This window comes from Mugil cephalus, chromosome 12 (genome assembly GCF_022458985.1).
Source record: "Mugil cephalus isolate CIBA_MC_2020 chromosome 12, CIBA_Mcephalus_1.1, whole genome shotgun sequence".
Lineage (NCBI taxonomy): Eukaryota > Metazoa > Chordata > Actinopteri > Mugiliformes > Mugilidae > Mugil > Mugil cephalus.
Genome location: NC_061781.1, coordinates 27,487,169 through 27,504,682, shown reverse-complemented (window position 1 = coordinate 27,504,682; position 17,514 = coordinate 27,487,169). Strand labels below are relative to the sequence as shown.

At 48.9% G+C, this 17,514-nt stretch overlaps 1 protein-coding gene across 1 annotated transcript in view; it reads left to right on the top strand.

Annotated features, from left to right (window-relative positions):
* The window catches only part of LOC125018033 (titin-like), a 157,118-nt gene that overhangs the window by 136,415 nt on the left and 3,189 nt on the right, over window positions 1–17,514 (top strand). The window contains exons 189-211 of the mRNA XM_047601648.1: window positions 27–320; window positions 645–929; window positions 1,055–1,354; window positions 1,445–3,511; window positions 3,620–3,922; window positions 4,011–4,316; window positions 4,461–4,751; window positions 4,836–5,135; window positions 5,249–5,554; window positions 5,643–5,945; window positions 6,034–6,315; window positions 6,428–7,021; window positions 7,100–7,387; window positions 7,520–7,819; window positions 7,906–8,208; window positions 8,298–8,600; window positions 8,691–9,275; window positions 9,360–9,662; window positions 10,013–10,312; window positions 10,402–10,977; window positions 11,064–11,369; window positions 11,478–12,083; window positions 12,163–17,465. Of these exons, the coding sequence (XP_047457604.1) occupies window positions 27–320; window positions 645–929; window positions 1,055–1,354; window positions 1,445–3,511; window positions 3,620–3,922; window positions 4,011–4,316; window positions 4,461–4,751; window positions 4,836–5,135; window positions 5,249–5,554; window positions 5,643–5,945; window positions 6,034–6,315; window positions 6,428–7,021; window positions 7,100–7,387; window positions 7,520–7,819; window positions 7,906–8,208; window positions 8,298–8,600; window positions 8,691–9,275; window positions 9,360–9,662; window positions 10,013–10,312; window positions 10,402–10,977; window positions 11,064–11,369; window positions 11,478–12,083; window positions 12,163–17,465 (14,804 nt within the window). The remainder of the gene's footprint in view (window positions 1–26; window positions 321–644; window positions 930–1,054; window positions 1,355–1,444; window positions 3,512–3,619; window positions 3,923–4,010; window positions 4,317–4,460; window positions 4,752–4,835; window positions 5,136–5,248; window positions 5,555–5,642; window positions 5,946–6,033; window positions 6,316–6,427; window positions 7,022–7,099; window positions 7,388–7,519; window positions 7,820–7,905; window positions 8,209–8,297; window positions 8,601–8,690; window positions 9,276–9,359; window positions 9,663–10,012; window positions 10,313–10,401; window positions 10,978–11,063; window positions 11,370–11,477; window positions 12,084–12,162; window positions 17,466–17,514) is intronic.

The window sequence follows — 17,514 nt, the reverse complement described above, 5'->3', positions numbered from 1 at the left end:
GTTAAAGTCCATACCGTTTCTTTTAGATCCTCCAGGCCAGCCTGACTACACTGATGTGATGAGTGATTCAGTGACACTAAAATGGGATGCACCTAAACGTGATGGTGGAAGCAAGATCGCCGGCTACAACATTGAGAAACGCCAAGGACACGGCCGTTGGTTCAAGGCAAACTTGACTGACGTGCATGACTGTCAGTATACCGTCACCGGCCTGGCAATGAACGAGCGCTACGAGTTCAGAGTCATTGCCAGAAATGCCATTGGTGTCATCAGTCCTCCGTCAAACTCCTCTGGCTTGATTGTTGTCAGAAGTGAGAATGGTGAGTAAAGGCAGTAGGATCTGTAAGGGTTGTAATATTAAATGTTAGGAGTCATGGATTCATAGTGTCATTGGCTATTGATGTCAGCCTTTATTCCTTTTTGTGTCTATTTTATCAAAATAGCTCTCCGTATTTTTCATCATCATTATTTACCCTGATAATTTGCACTGTGGTACAACACTTCCTGTAACCTGATCCAGTCTTTATTTGAGACCGAGCTTTTACTTGACAGGTTTTGTTGCCCTTTATTAGCCTCTCATAATTTCTTCTTTGTAATCCAGTAAATCTGCACAGTCTCATCTAATACCCTTTATCCCAAAACAGCTGCTCCAAACATTGAGTTTGGCCCAGAGTATTTCGAGGGTTTGACCGTCAAAGCAGGAGACAACATCCGGCTAAAGGTGACCATCACTGGACGGCCAGTTCCCAAAGTTATCTGGTACAGAGATGGTGTAGAGGTTACCAAAAAGATGATGGATATCATCACTGTGGCTGGGTCCAGCACTGTGTTTGTCAGGGATGCTGACCGCTCACACCGTGGCCTCTACACCGTGGAGGCTACCAATGGATCTGGAAGTAGGAAGGAGAACATCCTTGTCCAAGTCCAAGGTACTTTATTCTGCAGTGTAATCATATATACATTTATCTTTATTTAGATATATAGATAGATATATCTGTCTTTGTTTTTCTGTTCGTATTTCAATCTTTCAATTTTTCAAACATTTGTGATGCAGATACACCTGGAGAGCCAGTCGGACCCATCACCTTCACCAACATTTCAGAAGGAAAATGCACTCTGTCTTGGAATCCACCAGAGAATGACGGTTGCTCTGAGATCTCTCATTACATTGTTGAGAAGCGTGAGACAGCCAAGATCTCTTGGGCCTTGGTGTCTGATGAGTGTAATGAGTGCACTTTCAATGCAACCAAGCTCATCAAGACTAACGAGTATCAGTTCAGGGTCTCTGCTGTGAACAAATTTGGAGTTGGTAGACCTTTGGAGTCCACCCCCATCATTGCACAAATGCAATATAGTAAGTGGAGGACTTTTAGTAGTAATTAACTAATTTGTACATTGTAAAATGCGATTATTTGCACTCATCTATCATCTTCGTGTCCTTCAGCTACTCCTGATGCTCCAGGTACTCCTGATGCCACTGAGGTGACAGGAGAGAGCATCACCCTATCTTGGACTCCTCCAACATCTGATGGAGGAAACCCCATCCAGTACTACATCCTGGAGAAACGAGAAAAGAAGACTCTCCGCTTCTACAAGGTCATTACCAAAAAGCCCATCATCGAATGTGCTCACAAGGTGCTTCACCTGACAGAGGACATGGAGTATGAGTTCCGTGTCATGGCCGTCAATGACGCTGGTGTTGGAGCTCCTAGCAACATCTCTATACCTATCAAAGCTGCCGAGCCAAAGGATATTCCTTGTGCTCCATCTGTGATATGTGTCTCAGACTCCACCAACACCTCCATCAGCTTGGAATGGACCAAACCTGGGGATGACGGTGGCATGGAGATCCTCGGCTACATTATTGAAATGGTGAAGGGAGAAGATGCTGAATGGAAGAGAGTGAACGAGGAGCTTGTGGCAGAAACTAACTATGTGGTGACGGGTCTTCAGACTGGAGCAGAGTACAAGTTCCGTGTTGCAGCTGTCAATCATGTGGGTAGAGGAGAGGACAAGGAGATTCTTGAGCCGGCTCAGGCTGTAGACAGGCTAACGGCACCACAGGTAGACATTGACGCCACATTCAAGCAGACACACATCATTAAGGCTGGAAGTTCAGTTTGCTTGGGCATCCACTTCAGAGGAAAGCCTGTTCCCACTGCCACCTGGGTGAAGGAGGAAGGGGAGCTGAGTGCCATGTCAGAAATTTCAAATACTGAAGGCTACAGCTCTCTCAGTATGGAAAACTGCTCCAGAAAGGACTCAGGAAAATACACCGTTAACCTGGAGAACTCTAGCGGTAGTAAGGCCATTTCATTTATCGTAAAGGTGATGGACACTCCTGGACCTCCACAGGCTGTTGCCTTCCAAGAGGTGTCCAGAGGCACAGTCACTCTTAGCTGGGAGCCTCCTCTTCATGACGGCGGGGCCCGAATCCATCACTATATTGTTGAGAGACGTGAGGCCAGCCGACGCACATGGCAGCAGTCTGGTAGCAAGTGCACTAAAAATATCCTGAAGATCCAGGATCTGCTGGAGGGAGTGCCATACTTCTTCAGGGTCTCTGCAGAGAACCAACACGGTGTGGGAGAGGCCTTTGAGATCACTGAACCTGTTATTGCCACTGCAGAACCAGCATCTCCAAAGAGACTGGACATCCTGGACACCACAGACAACTCTGTGTCACTAGGCTGGCTGAAACCAGAGCACGATGGCGGTAGTCGCATCCAGTGTTACGTCATTGAGGCCAGGCCTAAGGGTACAGACAAGTGGGTAGTCGTTGGCAACACCAAGAGTCTCACTTATGTTATTGAAAAGCTCAACAAGGGCGATGAATATGACCTCCGTGTAAAGGCCAAGAATGAAGCTGGCTACAGCAAGCCGAAGGAAACTCTGGCTCCTGTGCTGGTCAAAGAGCCTCACATTGAACCTGCAGCTGACCTCAGTGAGATTGCAAACCAGCTCATCACATGTAGATCTGGCAGCACTTTCACGATCGATGTTCCCATCAGTGGTAGACCTGCGCCTAAGGTCACCTGGAAGCTGGAGGAGATGAGGCTAAAGAGCTCCGACAGAGTTTCCATCAAAACAACCAAAGACAGAACCAGCATCTCAGTCAAGGACGCCATGAGAGGAGATGGTGGTAAATACTATCTGACTCTGGAGAATGTGGCAGGAACCAGAACCTTCGCTGTTGAAGTTAATGTCACAGGCAGACCCAGTCCTCCAAGTGGAACCATCGAAATTTCCTCCATTACCTCCGAGTCTTGCGTCGTTACTTGGGAGCCACCAGAGGATGATGGTGGTACAGACATCACCAACTACATTGTGGAGAAGCGTGAGTCTGGTTCCACGGCATGGCAGCTGATCAACTCCAGCGTGAAGAGAACGTCTCTCCATGTCAGTCACCTGACCAAATACATGCAGTACACTTTCAGGGTATCCGCTGAGAACAGGTTTGGAGTCAGCAAGCCCACTGAGTCTGAAACTATTGTCGCAGAGCATCCTTTCAGTAAGTAGTTTCTGTAAAATGTAAAAGTCATGGTGATAATGATAAATAAATGATTTTATGATGTCGGTAAAACATGTGTTAACAGCAAAATATAATTGTTAATTACAGCACCTCCTGGCCCACCCACGAAGCCTTCAGTCTTTAACGTCACTGCGAACACAATGACCCTGAAATGGGAAGAGCCTTACCATGACGGTGGAAGCAAAGTGACAGGCTACTGGATTGAGAAGAAAGAGAGGAATAACATCCTGTGGGTGAGAGAGAACAAGATCCCCTGCTTCGAATGCTACACCAAGGTGGAAGGTCTGGTCGAGGGCTTGGAATACCAGTTCAGGGTTTATGCTATGAACAGTGCTGGGCTGAGCAAAGCCAGTGAGGCCTCAAAGGGAGCAGTAGCTCAAAACCCAGTTGGTGAGTTCAAAAACACCCTTTTTAAAAAAAAAAAATAAATTAATTGAACAAACATCTCATATCTAAACATTTCTGATCTGGTATTTAGATCCACCTAGCAAGCCTGAAGTCACAAATGTCACAAGAACCACCGTCTCCCTCAAATGGTCAGCTCCACTGAACGATGGTGGAAGTCCCATCGTGGGCTACATCATTGAACGGAAGCCGTACACATTGACCGGTGAGGGTCGCTGGCTAAAGTGTAACTACACCAATGTGACAGACAATTTCTACACCGTGACCGCCCTGGGAGAAGGAGAACCCTACGAGTTCAGAGTCATTGCCAAGAATGCCAACCAGGTCTTCAGCACTCCGTCAGAGTCCACCGGGTCTGTCCAGTGCAAGACCGACTTTGGTAAGACTTATGATACTGTAGTACCAATAGAGCATGAGACTTGTCTGATGTTTTGGACCTGTACGATGAGCAGGACAAAGTATTGTAACCAGTTTGAGATAAATTAAAGGATTATCATATGTTATTTTTGTGTCCAATCAACAGAGCCACCAAAGGCCCAGCTGGACAGCAAACTCCTGTCTGAAACTGTCATGGTCAGAGCTGGTTCAGACTTGGTTCTGGATGCTGCAGTGGGAGGCAGACCTGACCCCAAGGCTTCCTGGTCCAAGGGAACTAAAGATCTGGAGTTGTGTGAAAAGTATCACCTGCAGTACACCCCCACCAGGGCCATGGCCATCATAAAATTCTGTGACAGAGATGACACTGGAAAATACATCCTCACCGTCAGGAATGTGAGTGGAACCAAGACCGCAGAGGTCAACGTCAAAGTTCTCGGTAAGTTTATTTTTATCTTTAACATATATTCTTGTATCTAATTTGTCAAAGCAACTTAACCTGAGAACCTCTTTTTGTTTCCAGACACACCTGGAGTTTGTCAAGGCAGCATCGAGATCAGCAAGATAACAGAGGAGTCATGTACCCTGAGCTGGAAGCCTCCACTAGAGGATGGTGGCGACGAGATCAGCCACTACGTTGTGGAGAGGCGTGACACCAACAGACTGAACTGGGTAGTTATGCAGGCGGAGTGCAAGGAGCTCACCTGCAACATCACTGGGCTGTTCAAGAACACAGAGTACCTGTTCAGAGTCCGGGGAGTAAACAAGTACGGAGCTGGAGTCCACCTCCAGTCAGACCCCATGGTCGCCAGAAACACCTTCAGTAAGTCCAACAGTGCCAAACTGTTCCTGCTCTGCAGTTTTCAAAAAATGATATAGATAAAATTAGACGAAACCAGGACTGAGATATTAAACACTGACCTTTTTTATTTCCAGCTGTGCCAACTCCTCCTGGTGCTCCAGAGATCCTGGTATCAGGAAAGGACTTTGCCACCATAGAGTGGATGAAGCCGGAGAGCGACGGTGGCAGCCCGTTGATTCATTATCTGGTGGAGAGACGTGAGAGAAAGAGCGCTCGCTGGGTGAAGGTGAACAGGGACGGCGCTCACCTGGACACCACACTTAAAGTGTCTGGTTTGACCGAAGGAAACATCTACCAGTTCAGAGTGACCGCCATCAACAAGGCTGGAGAGAGTGAGCCCAGCGAGGTTTCTCTGTATGTGGTCTGCAGAGTGCCCACATGTAAGTCCAGTTGGTCCAATACCTAAAAGTACCACACTAGTAAACATCTGATGGGTGATATTAAAATGAATTTGTGTCATCGTCTTAGGCACTCCCTCTCCTCCTTCTATCCCTCGTATCACGGACACTCACGCCGAGAGCATCAGCCTGGCCTGGTCTCGGCCCGTGGAGGATGGAGGAGCTGATGTGATCGGATACATTCTGGAGATGCAGGAAGCTGGAGCAGAGGAATGGAAGAAGGCCCATGAAAAGACTCTGCGTACTACAGAGTATGTCGTAACTGGGCTGTCTGCAGGAAAGAAGTACTGCTTCAGAGTGGCCGGCATCAACATCAACGGCACAGGAGACTTCAGTGAACCATGTGCCGAGACTGAGCCAGTCGAGAGAATTGGTGAGTTAACGCCCAGATTTCTACTTCTCCCAATTAAAATTCTTTTGAAGTCTCACCTGCAACCACCTCATCCTGTCCTTTCACACAGAAACCCCTGACTTTGAGCTCCATGACGATCTGAAGAAGACCATCTGCCTCCGTGCCGGTGGCTCCCTTCGACTCTTCGTCAACGTCACTGGCCGTCCTGCTCCTGCCATCACCTGGAGCAAGCCTGGTGTCGACCTCCACAACAGAGGCTTCATTGAGGTCACCAACAAGTCCACCACCCTCATCATTGACAAGGTCCACCGCTATGATGCTGGAAAGTACACAGTGGTGGCCGAGAACGCTGCCGGGAAACAAGAAGTCCACATTCTAGTCAAGGTCTACGGTAAGTTGAAGAAAATGCTTGAGCATTTCATTTCATTTCACTTTAGCTGCAATACATTAGCCTCTGTGCATTGGGTATTCTTACAATAAGTTTTTATTTTTTTTATTCTCAGATACTCCTGGACCAACTGGTCCAATCAAAATGAAGGAGCTGGCCAAAGACTCTGCCACCATCTCTTGGGAAGCCCCAACCGTGGACGGCGGTGCTCCAGTCAACAACTACATCATCGAGAGGCGTGAAGCCTCCATGAGAGCCTATAAGACCGTCACATCCAAGTGCAGCAAAACATCATACAAGATTGATGGCCTGATGGAGGGCATGCTGTATTACTTCCGGGTCCTTCCTGAGAACATCTATGGTGTCGGTGAACCCTGTGAGACTCCAGACGTCATCCTGGTTTGTGAGGTGCCTTTGCCACCACAGAAACTGGAGGTGATCGATGTGACCAAGAGCACCGTCACCTTGGGCTGGGAGAAGCCCGAGCACGATGGTGGCAGCAGACTGACGGGCTACGTCATCGAGGCCTGCAAGTTTGGCACCGACAAGTGGATGAAGGTGGCCACGCTGAAGCTCACAGATTTCGAGCACACCATTGAGAAGCTGAATGAGAAGGAGCAATATTTGTTCAGAATCAGAGCCATCAACAGCAGAGGAGCTAGCGAGCCCAAAGAGCTTGTTGCAGCCATCACTGTCCAGGAACAGAGAGGTAATGAATTCTTTTCTTTATGATTTTCGAGAAAACACTGCAGTTCAAACTGTGACGATTTCTCTTTATCTTCTCCAGTGATGCCTGTGGTGGACTTCTCCAGTATTCCTCAGAAGGTTGTCAACGTCCTGGCTGGAAAGACTCTGGAGCTGGACCTTCCTATCATTGGAAGGCCTCCTCCCGTCTGCTCTTGGTACTTTGGCAACAACAAGATGAAAGTCACAGACCGTGTGAAGATCAAGAGCACGGGCAAGTTCTCCAAACTAACTGTGTCTGAAACCACTATTGATGACACCGGTGACTACACCTTGGAGGTGAAGAACGCAGTTGGTGTCATCGCAGAAAACATCAAGGTCATCATACTCTGTAAGAGCCAATCCTTCATTTTCTATTTTCATAATTTTCCTCCATTTATTTTTGACAGAGACATCTATACCAGATCTCTTATTTTCTTTTAATAAGTTGACAGTAACTATTTGTTAATTTGCTTTTTTTCAGCTAAGCCTGATGAACCGAACGGACCCATCAGGTTTGATGAGATTGATGCCACCACTGTCACCTGTAGCTGGGATCCCCCGGTCAGAGATGGTGGAGCTCCTATCAGTGGCTACGTGGTGGAGCAGCGTGATGCTCACAGACCAGGCTGGGTACCGGTCAGCGACTCAGTCAGTCGACCGATGTTCAAATTTGAGAATCTAAATGAAGGAGATGAGTACGTCTTCCGTACAGCGGCCATCAATCGCTATGGCACCGGAGAGTTCCTGCAGTCTGAGATTGTAACGTGCAGGAGCTTGAACAGTAAGATTTCTGTTTGCGATGACAAACACTGTGACATAATCATATCAACGCCAGAACAGAATTTAATGATTTTGCCTCCTCCACAGATGTGCCTGGACCTCCTGGTCGTCCGACCATCTTCGATGTTTCTCGTGACGGCATGACCGTTGCCTGGAACCCACCAGATGAGGATGGTGGTCTTGAGGTTTCTGGATACATCATTGAGCGCAAGGAGGTCAGGTCTGACAGATGGGTACGTGCCAACAAGAACCCCATCACCATGACCAGATACAGGTCGACCGAGTTGATCGAGGGCCTGGAGTATGAACACAGAATCACTGCTATCAATGCCCGAGGTCTGAGCAAACCTAGTCTGCCATCCAAACCAGCAGTGGCGACAGATCCAATCGGTAAAAGCTTCATGGAAACTTTTGTTGCATTAGGAGTCAAACCAGTATCAGGATAGAAAATCACTGACATCTTTCTCTTCCACATTCAGATCCACCAGGATGTCCTCAGAACCCAAGAATCACAGACACTACCAAGTCCACCGTGTCGCTGGCTTGGAGTCCTCCTGATGATGAGGGAGATGCTCGTGTGGATGGTTACCTGATAGAGATGCAGAAGGTGGGCACCGCGGCCTGGATCAAGTGCAACACCACGCCATCTCTGATCTGTGAGTACACTCTGACCAACATGCCCCAAGGAGAGGAGTTCAAATTCCGTGTAATGGCCTGTAATGCCGGTGGCTCTGGAGAACCTGCTGAAGTCCCTGGAACTGTCACTGTGACTGAGATGCTTGGTAAGGGCACGTGAACGAAAATAATAAATAAATAAAAATAAATGTGTTGAAAAGCGTAAAACTGACATTTGTACCATTGCTGTTCTTCAGAATCTCCTGACTATGACCTGGAGCTAAAATACAAAGACAAGTATGTGGTCCGCCATGGAGGAGTGGTTAGACTCTCTCTGCCCATCAAGGGTAAACCTCACCCAACCTGCAAGTGGTCAAAGGATGGTGGTGAGGTCTCCACCAAGGCCATGATTGTCTCCACTGAAGACAAGACTGAGCTGGTAATCAAGGGAGCAGAGAGGAGTGACTCTGGTGTCTACAGCCTCCTGCTGGAGAATAAGGTAGGCAAGAAGAAAGCTCAAATCAAGGTGAAAGTAATCGGCCGCCCAAGCTCTCCAGAGGGACCATTGGTCTTTGAAGAGATCCAGGCCAACTCTGTCAAAGTGTCCTGGAAGGCACCATCTGATGATGGTGGTTCAGAGATTCTCGGTTACATTGTGGAAAGACGCGAAGCAGCTAGAAATGCCTGGTACACCGTGGACTCCAGAGTGACTGAAACTCAGCTCATCGTTAAAGGCCTGAAGGAGGGAACAGAGTACCACTTCAAGGTCACTGCTGAAAACTCCTTTGGTATCAGCACATCTCTGAAGTCTGAACAGCCACTGGTTCCCAAAACTCCACTCTGTAAGTGTCCATTTTTTAGTCTCAATCTTTAATATATATATATTTATATTGGGTCATTTAGTAATGATCTTTTTCTCTAAACAGGTCCTCCCGAGCCTTCAAGTACACCACCAGAGATCATGGACGTTACCAAGAGCTCAGTGGCTCTGGCCTGGTCCAGACCAAAGGACAACGGCGGTTCTGCAATCACTGGCTACTTCATCGAGTACAAGGAAGTGTCCGCTGAAACCTGGTCCCGCCATGAGACCAAGATCACCTCCACCATGTTCACGCTACCCGGACTCACCCCTGAAAAAGACTACCAGTTCCGCATTATTGCTGTCAACGACATCGGCCAAAGCGAGCCTGGACCTGTTTCTGACCCAGTCACATGCAAAGATCCATTCGGTTAGTCTCTTCTCTTATGAAAGTGTCATTTCTGCTCAGTAATTATTTCTTCTGATGGTATTTTTGTGCCAAATATGAGTAATACTTGTAGTGTTTCATTGCAATAAAAGCTGAATTAATCCATTTTTACAAATGAACTCATCTTAAATCATGGGCAGAAAAGTCATTGTCCCCACATGTGGGTTAGCCACTTCCATAAACGATCATCTTACTAGTGGGTCAGAGAGACCTTTTCCTGACCATAAGTTTCCTAATAGGCAACTTATTTTAAAGTATAACACATATAAGGCTACCATATATGCCACAAAGCAACAGTTAAATGAACTTGTCTTTTCTTTCTGTCCTTCCAGACAAGCCAAGCCAACCGGGCGAGATTGACACAGTGAATGTGACTAACAACTTAATTGCCATCCGCTGGCAAGCTCCAGAGTGTGACGGTGGAAAGGAGGTGCTGGGCTACTGGGTAGAGTACAGGAAATCCATCGAAAGCACCTGGAAGAAATGCAACAAACAGAGACTGAAGCAAATGGAGTTCACCATGCCGGGACTGGCTGAGGCCACGGAATATGAGTTCAGAGTGTTTGCTGAGAATGAGACAGGAATGAGCAGGCCTCGTAGGACTGCCATCTGCATCAAGACCAAACTGAGTGGTGAGTTCACTGAAACATCCTGGGGGAGATGTAAGTGGGGGGATGTGAGTGTGTTTTATAAATATATCATCTTGTTTTTGTACTTGCAGTTGAAACTAAGCCGAGCCTGAGGAAGGAAATGGATGAAGTAACTACCAAGCTTGGCCAGCCTGCCATCATGAAGTGCCAGATCATTGGCAGACCTGTTCCTGACATTAAGTGGTATCATGCAGGCAAAGAGGTCATCGAGTCTCGCAAGTACGAGATGAGCTCTGATGGCCGCAACCATTCGCTGTCTATCATGACAGACCAGCAGGAGGATGAGGGAGAATACACCTGCAAGGCCATCAATGATGCTGGAGACGTTGAGACCACAGGAGTCCTGGTGTTGGAGGCTGCTCCATCCTTCCACCCCGACTACCCAATAAAGGACACTTACTACGCTGGCTTAGGAACCACTCTGCGCATCCATGCCGTTTACATCGGCCGTCCTGAACCGAAGATCATGTGGCTGCAAGGAGCAAAGACACTGGAGAACACAGAGGACATTAGCATCGAGACCACCGAGCACTACACTCACCTGGTCATCAAGAATGTGAAGCGCAGAGTCCATGGAGGCAAATACAGGATCAGACTGCACAACCACTTCGGCAGAGCTGACACCGCCTTCACTGTAGAGATCTATGGTACGCTATGGAACAACCTGCAGTGCATTTTTAGTGGAGATATTATCAGATTTGTAAATCATATAATATTTTTCATGTGTTCCCAGACAAACCCGACATGCCTCAAGGTCCCATTGTTCTGGACGCCCTCCTGAAAAACTCTGTGATCATCAGCTGGAAGCCTCCCAAGGATGACGGAGGATGCATGATCACCAACTACATCGTGGAGAAGCGTGAGGACAAAGAGGGCACCGAATGGGAACTGGTGTCCTCCTCCATCAACGGAACATCTTGTCGTGTCCCTAACCTCGTCGACAGTGCTGGGTACTTCTTCCGTGTCTATGCCCAGAATCGCTATGGCAGCAGTGAACCCCTGGAGCTAACTTCCCCCATCCTCATCAAGAGCCAGCTGGGTACGTATTAGAATCGTTACTTTTTATGCAAATAGATACTCGAGTACACTGTGTACACTGAGTACACACTCAAGTACTGACAAAGGTTTTCTATATTTCCATCCACAGAGAAACCATCACCACCTCTGTCACCAGTTGTTTCTGGAATTACAAAGGACTCCTGTGTGGTTTCCTGGAAGCCTCCGCTCAGCGATGGTGGATCCAAGATCAAGAGCTATTGCCTTGAGCGGAAGAACAAGAAGGACAAAAAGGAATGGACCGAATGGACTTTGGTGACCACAGATGAGATCAAACAGACGGTGTTCTCCGTCAAGCGCTTGACCGAAGGCGTTGAGTACATCTTCCGTGTAAAGTGTGAGAACCTTGGAGGACAAAGTGACTACAGCGAGGAGACCGCTCCCATCATTACAGCCAATGCCATGGAGATCCGTGCTCCTGCCTTCAAGGAGGAGCTGAGGAATATGAGTGTCAAGTATAAGAGCAATGCCACCCTGGTCTGCAAGATCACAGGACAGCCCAAGCCTGTGATCAAATGGTTCAGACGAGGAAAGGAAATTCATTCTGATGGAAAGAAGATTAAGATTCAGGAGTTTAAGGGAGGTTACCACCAGCTGGTCATCACAGAGGCTGATGAGGAAGACTCCACCGTTTACCAGATCAGAGCCACCAACCAAGGAGGTTCCATCTGTGCCACAGTTTCTCTGGATGTGGAAAGTAAGCTGCCAAAAAACTAATATTTTCTGTTCACATAAAATATGACATCTTACTAAAGTTATTTTTTTCTTATTTCTAGTCCCTGCAAAGATCCACCTGCCAAAGAACCTTAAGGACAAAGAAGCCATCCCCGCCCTCCGTGGAGAGGTGGTCAATATCAAGATTCCTTTCGGAGGCAAACCAGACCCCGTCATCACGTGGCAGAAGGGACAAGATCTTATTGACAGCAATGGCCACTACCAGGTCATTGTCACCAGATCATTCACTTCATTGGTGTTCCCTAATGGAGTGGAGAAGAAGGACGCTGGTTTCTACATTGTTTGTGCCAAGAACAGATTTGGCATTGACCAACAAACGGTTGAACTGGACGTTGCGGACGTACCTGATCCTCCACGTGGCATCAAAGCCAGTGACGTTTCCAGAGACTCGGTCACACTGAACTGGGTGGCCCCAGCAAACGACGGCGGTAGCAAAGTCATCAGCTACATCATTGAGAAGTGCCCCACCACTGCCGAGAGGTGGGAGCGTGTTGCCCAGTCCCGGGACACCCGCTACACCGTCATCAACCTGTTTGGAGGAACGAGCTATCAGTTCAGAGTCATTGCTGAGAACAAGTTTGGACAGAGTGCCCCGTCCGAGACCAGTGGGCCTGTCATGACCAAAGAGGACAAATCTAGAGTCCTGCTTTATGACAGGGAGGTAGATGACACTGAGCGTGTCCCCAGGGGCAAGGCTCCTCACTCCGATGCCAAGAATCTGCACAACAAATACGCCATTGCAGAGGAACTGGGCAGAGGTCAGTTTGGCATTGTCCACCGCTGCGTTGACATCAGCTCTGAAAAAACCTACATGGCTAAATTCGTCAAAGTCAGAGGTGCTGATCAGACAATAGTCAAGAAGGAGATTGCTACCCTGAATCTGGCCAAACATGCCAACTACCTTCTCCTCCATGAGTCCTTCGACAGCCCCGAGGAGCTGGTGATGATCTATGACTTCCTCTCTGGTGCTGACATCTTTGAACGCCTCAGTACAGCTGAGTTTGAGCTTAATGAGCGTGAGATCGTTAACTACATCAGGCAAGTCTGCTCTGCTCTGGAGTTCCTGCATGCTGAGAGCTATGGACACTTTGACATCAGACCTGAGAACATCGTGTACACAACTAGAACCAGCTCTAATGTGAAGATCATTGAGATGGGACAGTCCAGACACCTGACTCCCGGAGACCAAATCAAGATTCAGTACACAACTGCAGAGTATGCAGCTCCAGAGATCCACCAGAGTGACATGGTCAGCACTGTCACTGACATGTGGTCCGTTGGTGTCCTCGCGTACGTGCTCATAAGTGGACTGAATCCTTTCACAGCTGAAACCAACCAACAGATGATCGACAACATCTCCACTGCTGCCTACAGTTATGATGACGAGTCCTTTAAGCAGGTCAGTGTCGAGGCTTTAGACTTCACAGACCGCCTAATGACAAAGGAACGCAAGCACCGCATGACGGCAGCCGAGGCCCTGGCACATCCTTGGCTCACCAAGCCGGTAGAGGAGATCAGTGCCAGAGCGATCCCCACTTCCAGGCATAAGAGATACTACCAGACAATGGTAAGGAAAGAGTGGAACACAGTTGTCTCTGCTGCTCGTGTTGCAAGCGGCGGCTCAATCCGGTCCCAACGCGGCGTCTTCGTCTCCAAAGTGAAGATCGCTCCATTTGAACATGGTCCTGTTGCTGGACAGATCAGCCACGCAGTGGTGAATGAAGGAGATATTGTGAAGTTTATCTGCAACATTGAGAACTATGACAGCACCACCGAAGTCACCTGGTACTGTGGTGTAAGGCAACTTGAAGCCGGTGACAAATATGAAATTGAATATGAAGACGGTCTGGCTGTGATCACCATCAACAAGGTGACGAGAGCAGATGACGGCACTTATAGATGTAAGGTTGTGAATGAGTACGGTGAGGACAGTGCCTATGCAGAGCTGTTCATCAGTAGCATTAGATCGTACCGCGACTTCTTCACCACCCGCGTGGTCAAGAAAACGAAGCGTAGGGTTGACACCGCCAGAATGCTCCAAAAGCCACCGGAGTTCACCCTTCCTCTGGTCAACAAAACCGCCTACATCGGTGAAGACGTGCGATTCGGTGTCACGATCACTGTCCATCCAGAGCCTCGTGTCATCTGGCACAAATCTGGACAGAAGCTCATCCCCGGACATGATGACAGGAAGTACACCTTCATCAGCGACAAGGGCCTTTACCAGCTGATCATCCACAACCTGGATAAAGAGGATGATGCCGAGTACAGCGTTGTGGCACGTAACAGGTATGGTGATGACAGCTGCAAGGCTCGTCTCACTGTTGTCCCTCGACCTAAACCAGCAGACCTCACGCTGAGGCCTATGTTTAAACGCCTGCTCGCAAATGTTGAGTGCAGAGAAGGCCAGAATGTGCGCTTTGAGATCAGAGTATCTGGACATCCCACATTGAAGTGGGAGAAGGATGGCACACCTCTAGCATTTGGACCATCCATCGAGGTTGTTCACGAGGGCCTGGATTACTTCATTCTTCATGTGAGAGACACTCTTCCTGAGGACTCTGGTGTGTACAGAGTTACTGCCACCAACTCTGCTGGATCCGCTAGCTGCCAAGCCACTCTCAAAGTTGAGCGCGTCACTCATGTCAAGAAGGAGTACGAGCCCACTGAAAAGGAGAAGAAGAAGCAAGCTGGAAAGGAGGAATTAGACAAAAAGGTCAGGCTGTCTCAGATCATGGCTGGTACTGTAGTCACACCTCTACCGCCTGCGGCAGTACAGGCTGTCAGGGAGGCAGCCACCATGTTCAAACCAGCCGTTACAACTAAGAAGGGTGAGAAGACTGAGGCAGAGATTCAGAAAGAAAAGGAAGAGAGGAAGAAGAGGGCAGATGAGAAGAGGCTGCGTATGCCATATGTTGTCCCCACACCTCGTGTTATTAACCCGGCTGTTCTGGAGGAGGATGTGGAGATAAAACACTTCCAGCCTCTTTCTGACATGAAATGGTACAAGAAGCTCCGGGATCAGTACGAGTTCCCTGAGCCAATGGATAAAATCAAGCAGAAGAGGATGAAGCGAATCCGCCTCTCTAGATGGGAGCAGTTTTATGAGGTGCCCATCAGGATCAAGGATCAGTACAAACCAAAGTGGCGCATCTCGTCCTTGACCCAGGATGACTTGGAGACAGTGAGGCCTGCAAGGCATCGCACTCCTTCCCCTGAAATGGACGCCTACCACCGCATTCGGAGGAGGTCTCTGGGTGACCTGTCAGACGAGGAGCTGCTCCTGCCGGTTAATGAGTACCTGTCCATGAAGAGGATCGAAGAGGAGAGGCTCCGTCTGGAGGAGGAGCTGGAGCTTGGCTACTCTGCCTCTCCTCCCAGCCTCAGCCCAGTTCGCTTTGAGCTGTCGGCCCTGCGTCCTTCGTCTCCTCGAAGAGCTTACAGCGATGATGAAGAAGGAGAAGAAATCCACAGATATGACTCGTACCGCATTCCATCCAAGTACGAGGCTGGCCCGAGTTTCGTTGACCTGCGCCAGCGTCATGACAAAGCCACTTACAAACCTCCAAGACAAAAGCAGAGGGTGCACGAGGAGAGAGAAGATCTGGAGCTGCTGCGTCCCCACACAACGGCTCAGAGAATCTCTTCTTACAAGAGCGAACTCAGACGCATCGATTTCGAGGAGAAGACACGAACCTCTAAAAAGGAAGCGACTGTTTCAGTATCAACCATCTCTGAGGCCACTGAATCTGAGCACCTGACTACTTTTGCCTCTGAATATATTCCTAAACCAATCAAGAAGCACCCAATGCCTGAGCCTGAGAGGAGGAGATCCCCTACCCCAGGAAAGGCTGCAAAGACAGATGTGAGCCTACCTAAAGTTGACTTCCTTTCCAGGTATGAGGAGAGAAAGCAGGCTCTGAGATCAGAGAGGAGGTCTGTGGAGAGTAGGGTGGAGGTGGTGACTCAGGCTCCTTTCAGCCTCGACCATGCCCCTCGCATCACCATCAGGATGCGATCTCATCGTGTCCCCTACGGCTCCAACACCAGGTTCACTCTGAATATCCAGGCCAAACCTGAGCCAGATGTCAAGTGGTTCCACAATGGACAAGAGATCCGTCAGAGTAGCAAATACCACATGACCAACATCAGTGGAGTTCTGACTCTCCAGATCATCAACTGTGTGACTGAAGATTCAGGAACTTACCGTGTGGTCTGCAAGAACTCCAAAGGAGAGACTTCTGACTATGCCACACTGGATGTAGCAGGAGAAGAGTACGCTGCTTTCTCTTCACTCCGCAAAGATGAGGAGCCCCCATCCGCCCATCTTCCTGAAATGACCAGAACTGAGGTGTATCACGTGTCGTCCTCTAAAACAGTGACAGAATCCGTTACTGAGAGTGTGAAGGAGACGACCACCGTTGTTGAGAAGACGAGGGAGAAGCCCAGTGTTCCTGCCAAGATCCTGACCAAACCGCAGTCCTTGACTGTAGAGGAAGGAGACAGCGCTCGGTTCGACTGTGATGTGGACGGAGAACCAGCGCCTTCTATCACCTGGATGCACGAAGGAGTGGTGGTCGGCCCCTCGGCCCGCCATCACATTGTCTCCACTCAGTACAACTCCTCCTTCGAGATCTCTGCCGTTGAGGCGTCAGATGAAGGCAGCTACACTCTGCTGGTGGAAAATGCTGGAGGAAAACAGGAAGCCTACTTCACTCTGAACATCCACAAGTCTGAGTCCAAGGACAAAGTCGTGGCTCCTCCAAGAATCACGTCTCCAGAGGCTAAATCCCCTCTGGCCAAGTCCCCTGAACCAGTCAAATCTCCCCAAAGAGTCAAGTCCCCTGAACCAGTCAAGTCACCCCAAAGAGTTAAGTCTCCAGTTTCACCAAAGTCTCCAACACCAAAGTCCCCCACCCCCAAATCCCCAACTCCATCCGAGAAGGAACGAGTGAAAGAAGTCAAGATGTCCGCTACAGAGGGCGAGTGTCTGACTCTGAGGGCCAACCTACCCGGGGCCACCGACATTAGATGGATCCTGAACGGAGTTGAGCTGGCCAACTCAGAGCAGTACAGATATGGTGCATCTGGCCACGACCAGATCCTGACCATCAGGTCGGTCAGCCGGGAGGAGCAGGGCTTCATCACCTGTCAGGCTCAGACGCTGCAAGGCCTGGTCCGTTGTCAGTTCAACACCATGGTCACAGCAAAGAGCTCAGAAGCCCCTCATTTCCTGGTTCAGCCCAGGTCCCAGAATGTGAACGAGGGACAAAATGTTATGTTCACATGTGAAGTTTCAGGAGAGCCATCCCCCGAAGTGGAGTGGCTGAAAGATAACATGACAGTGAGTAGTTTCCTCCAGATCAGATCAGCTGCAGAGTTCAAGCTCATTT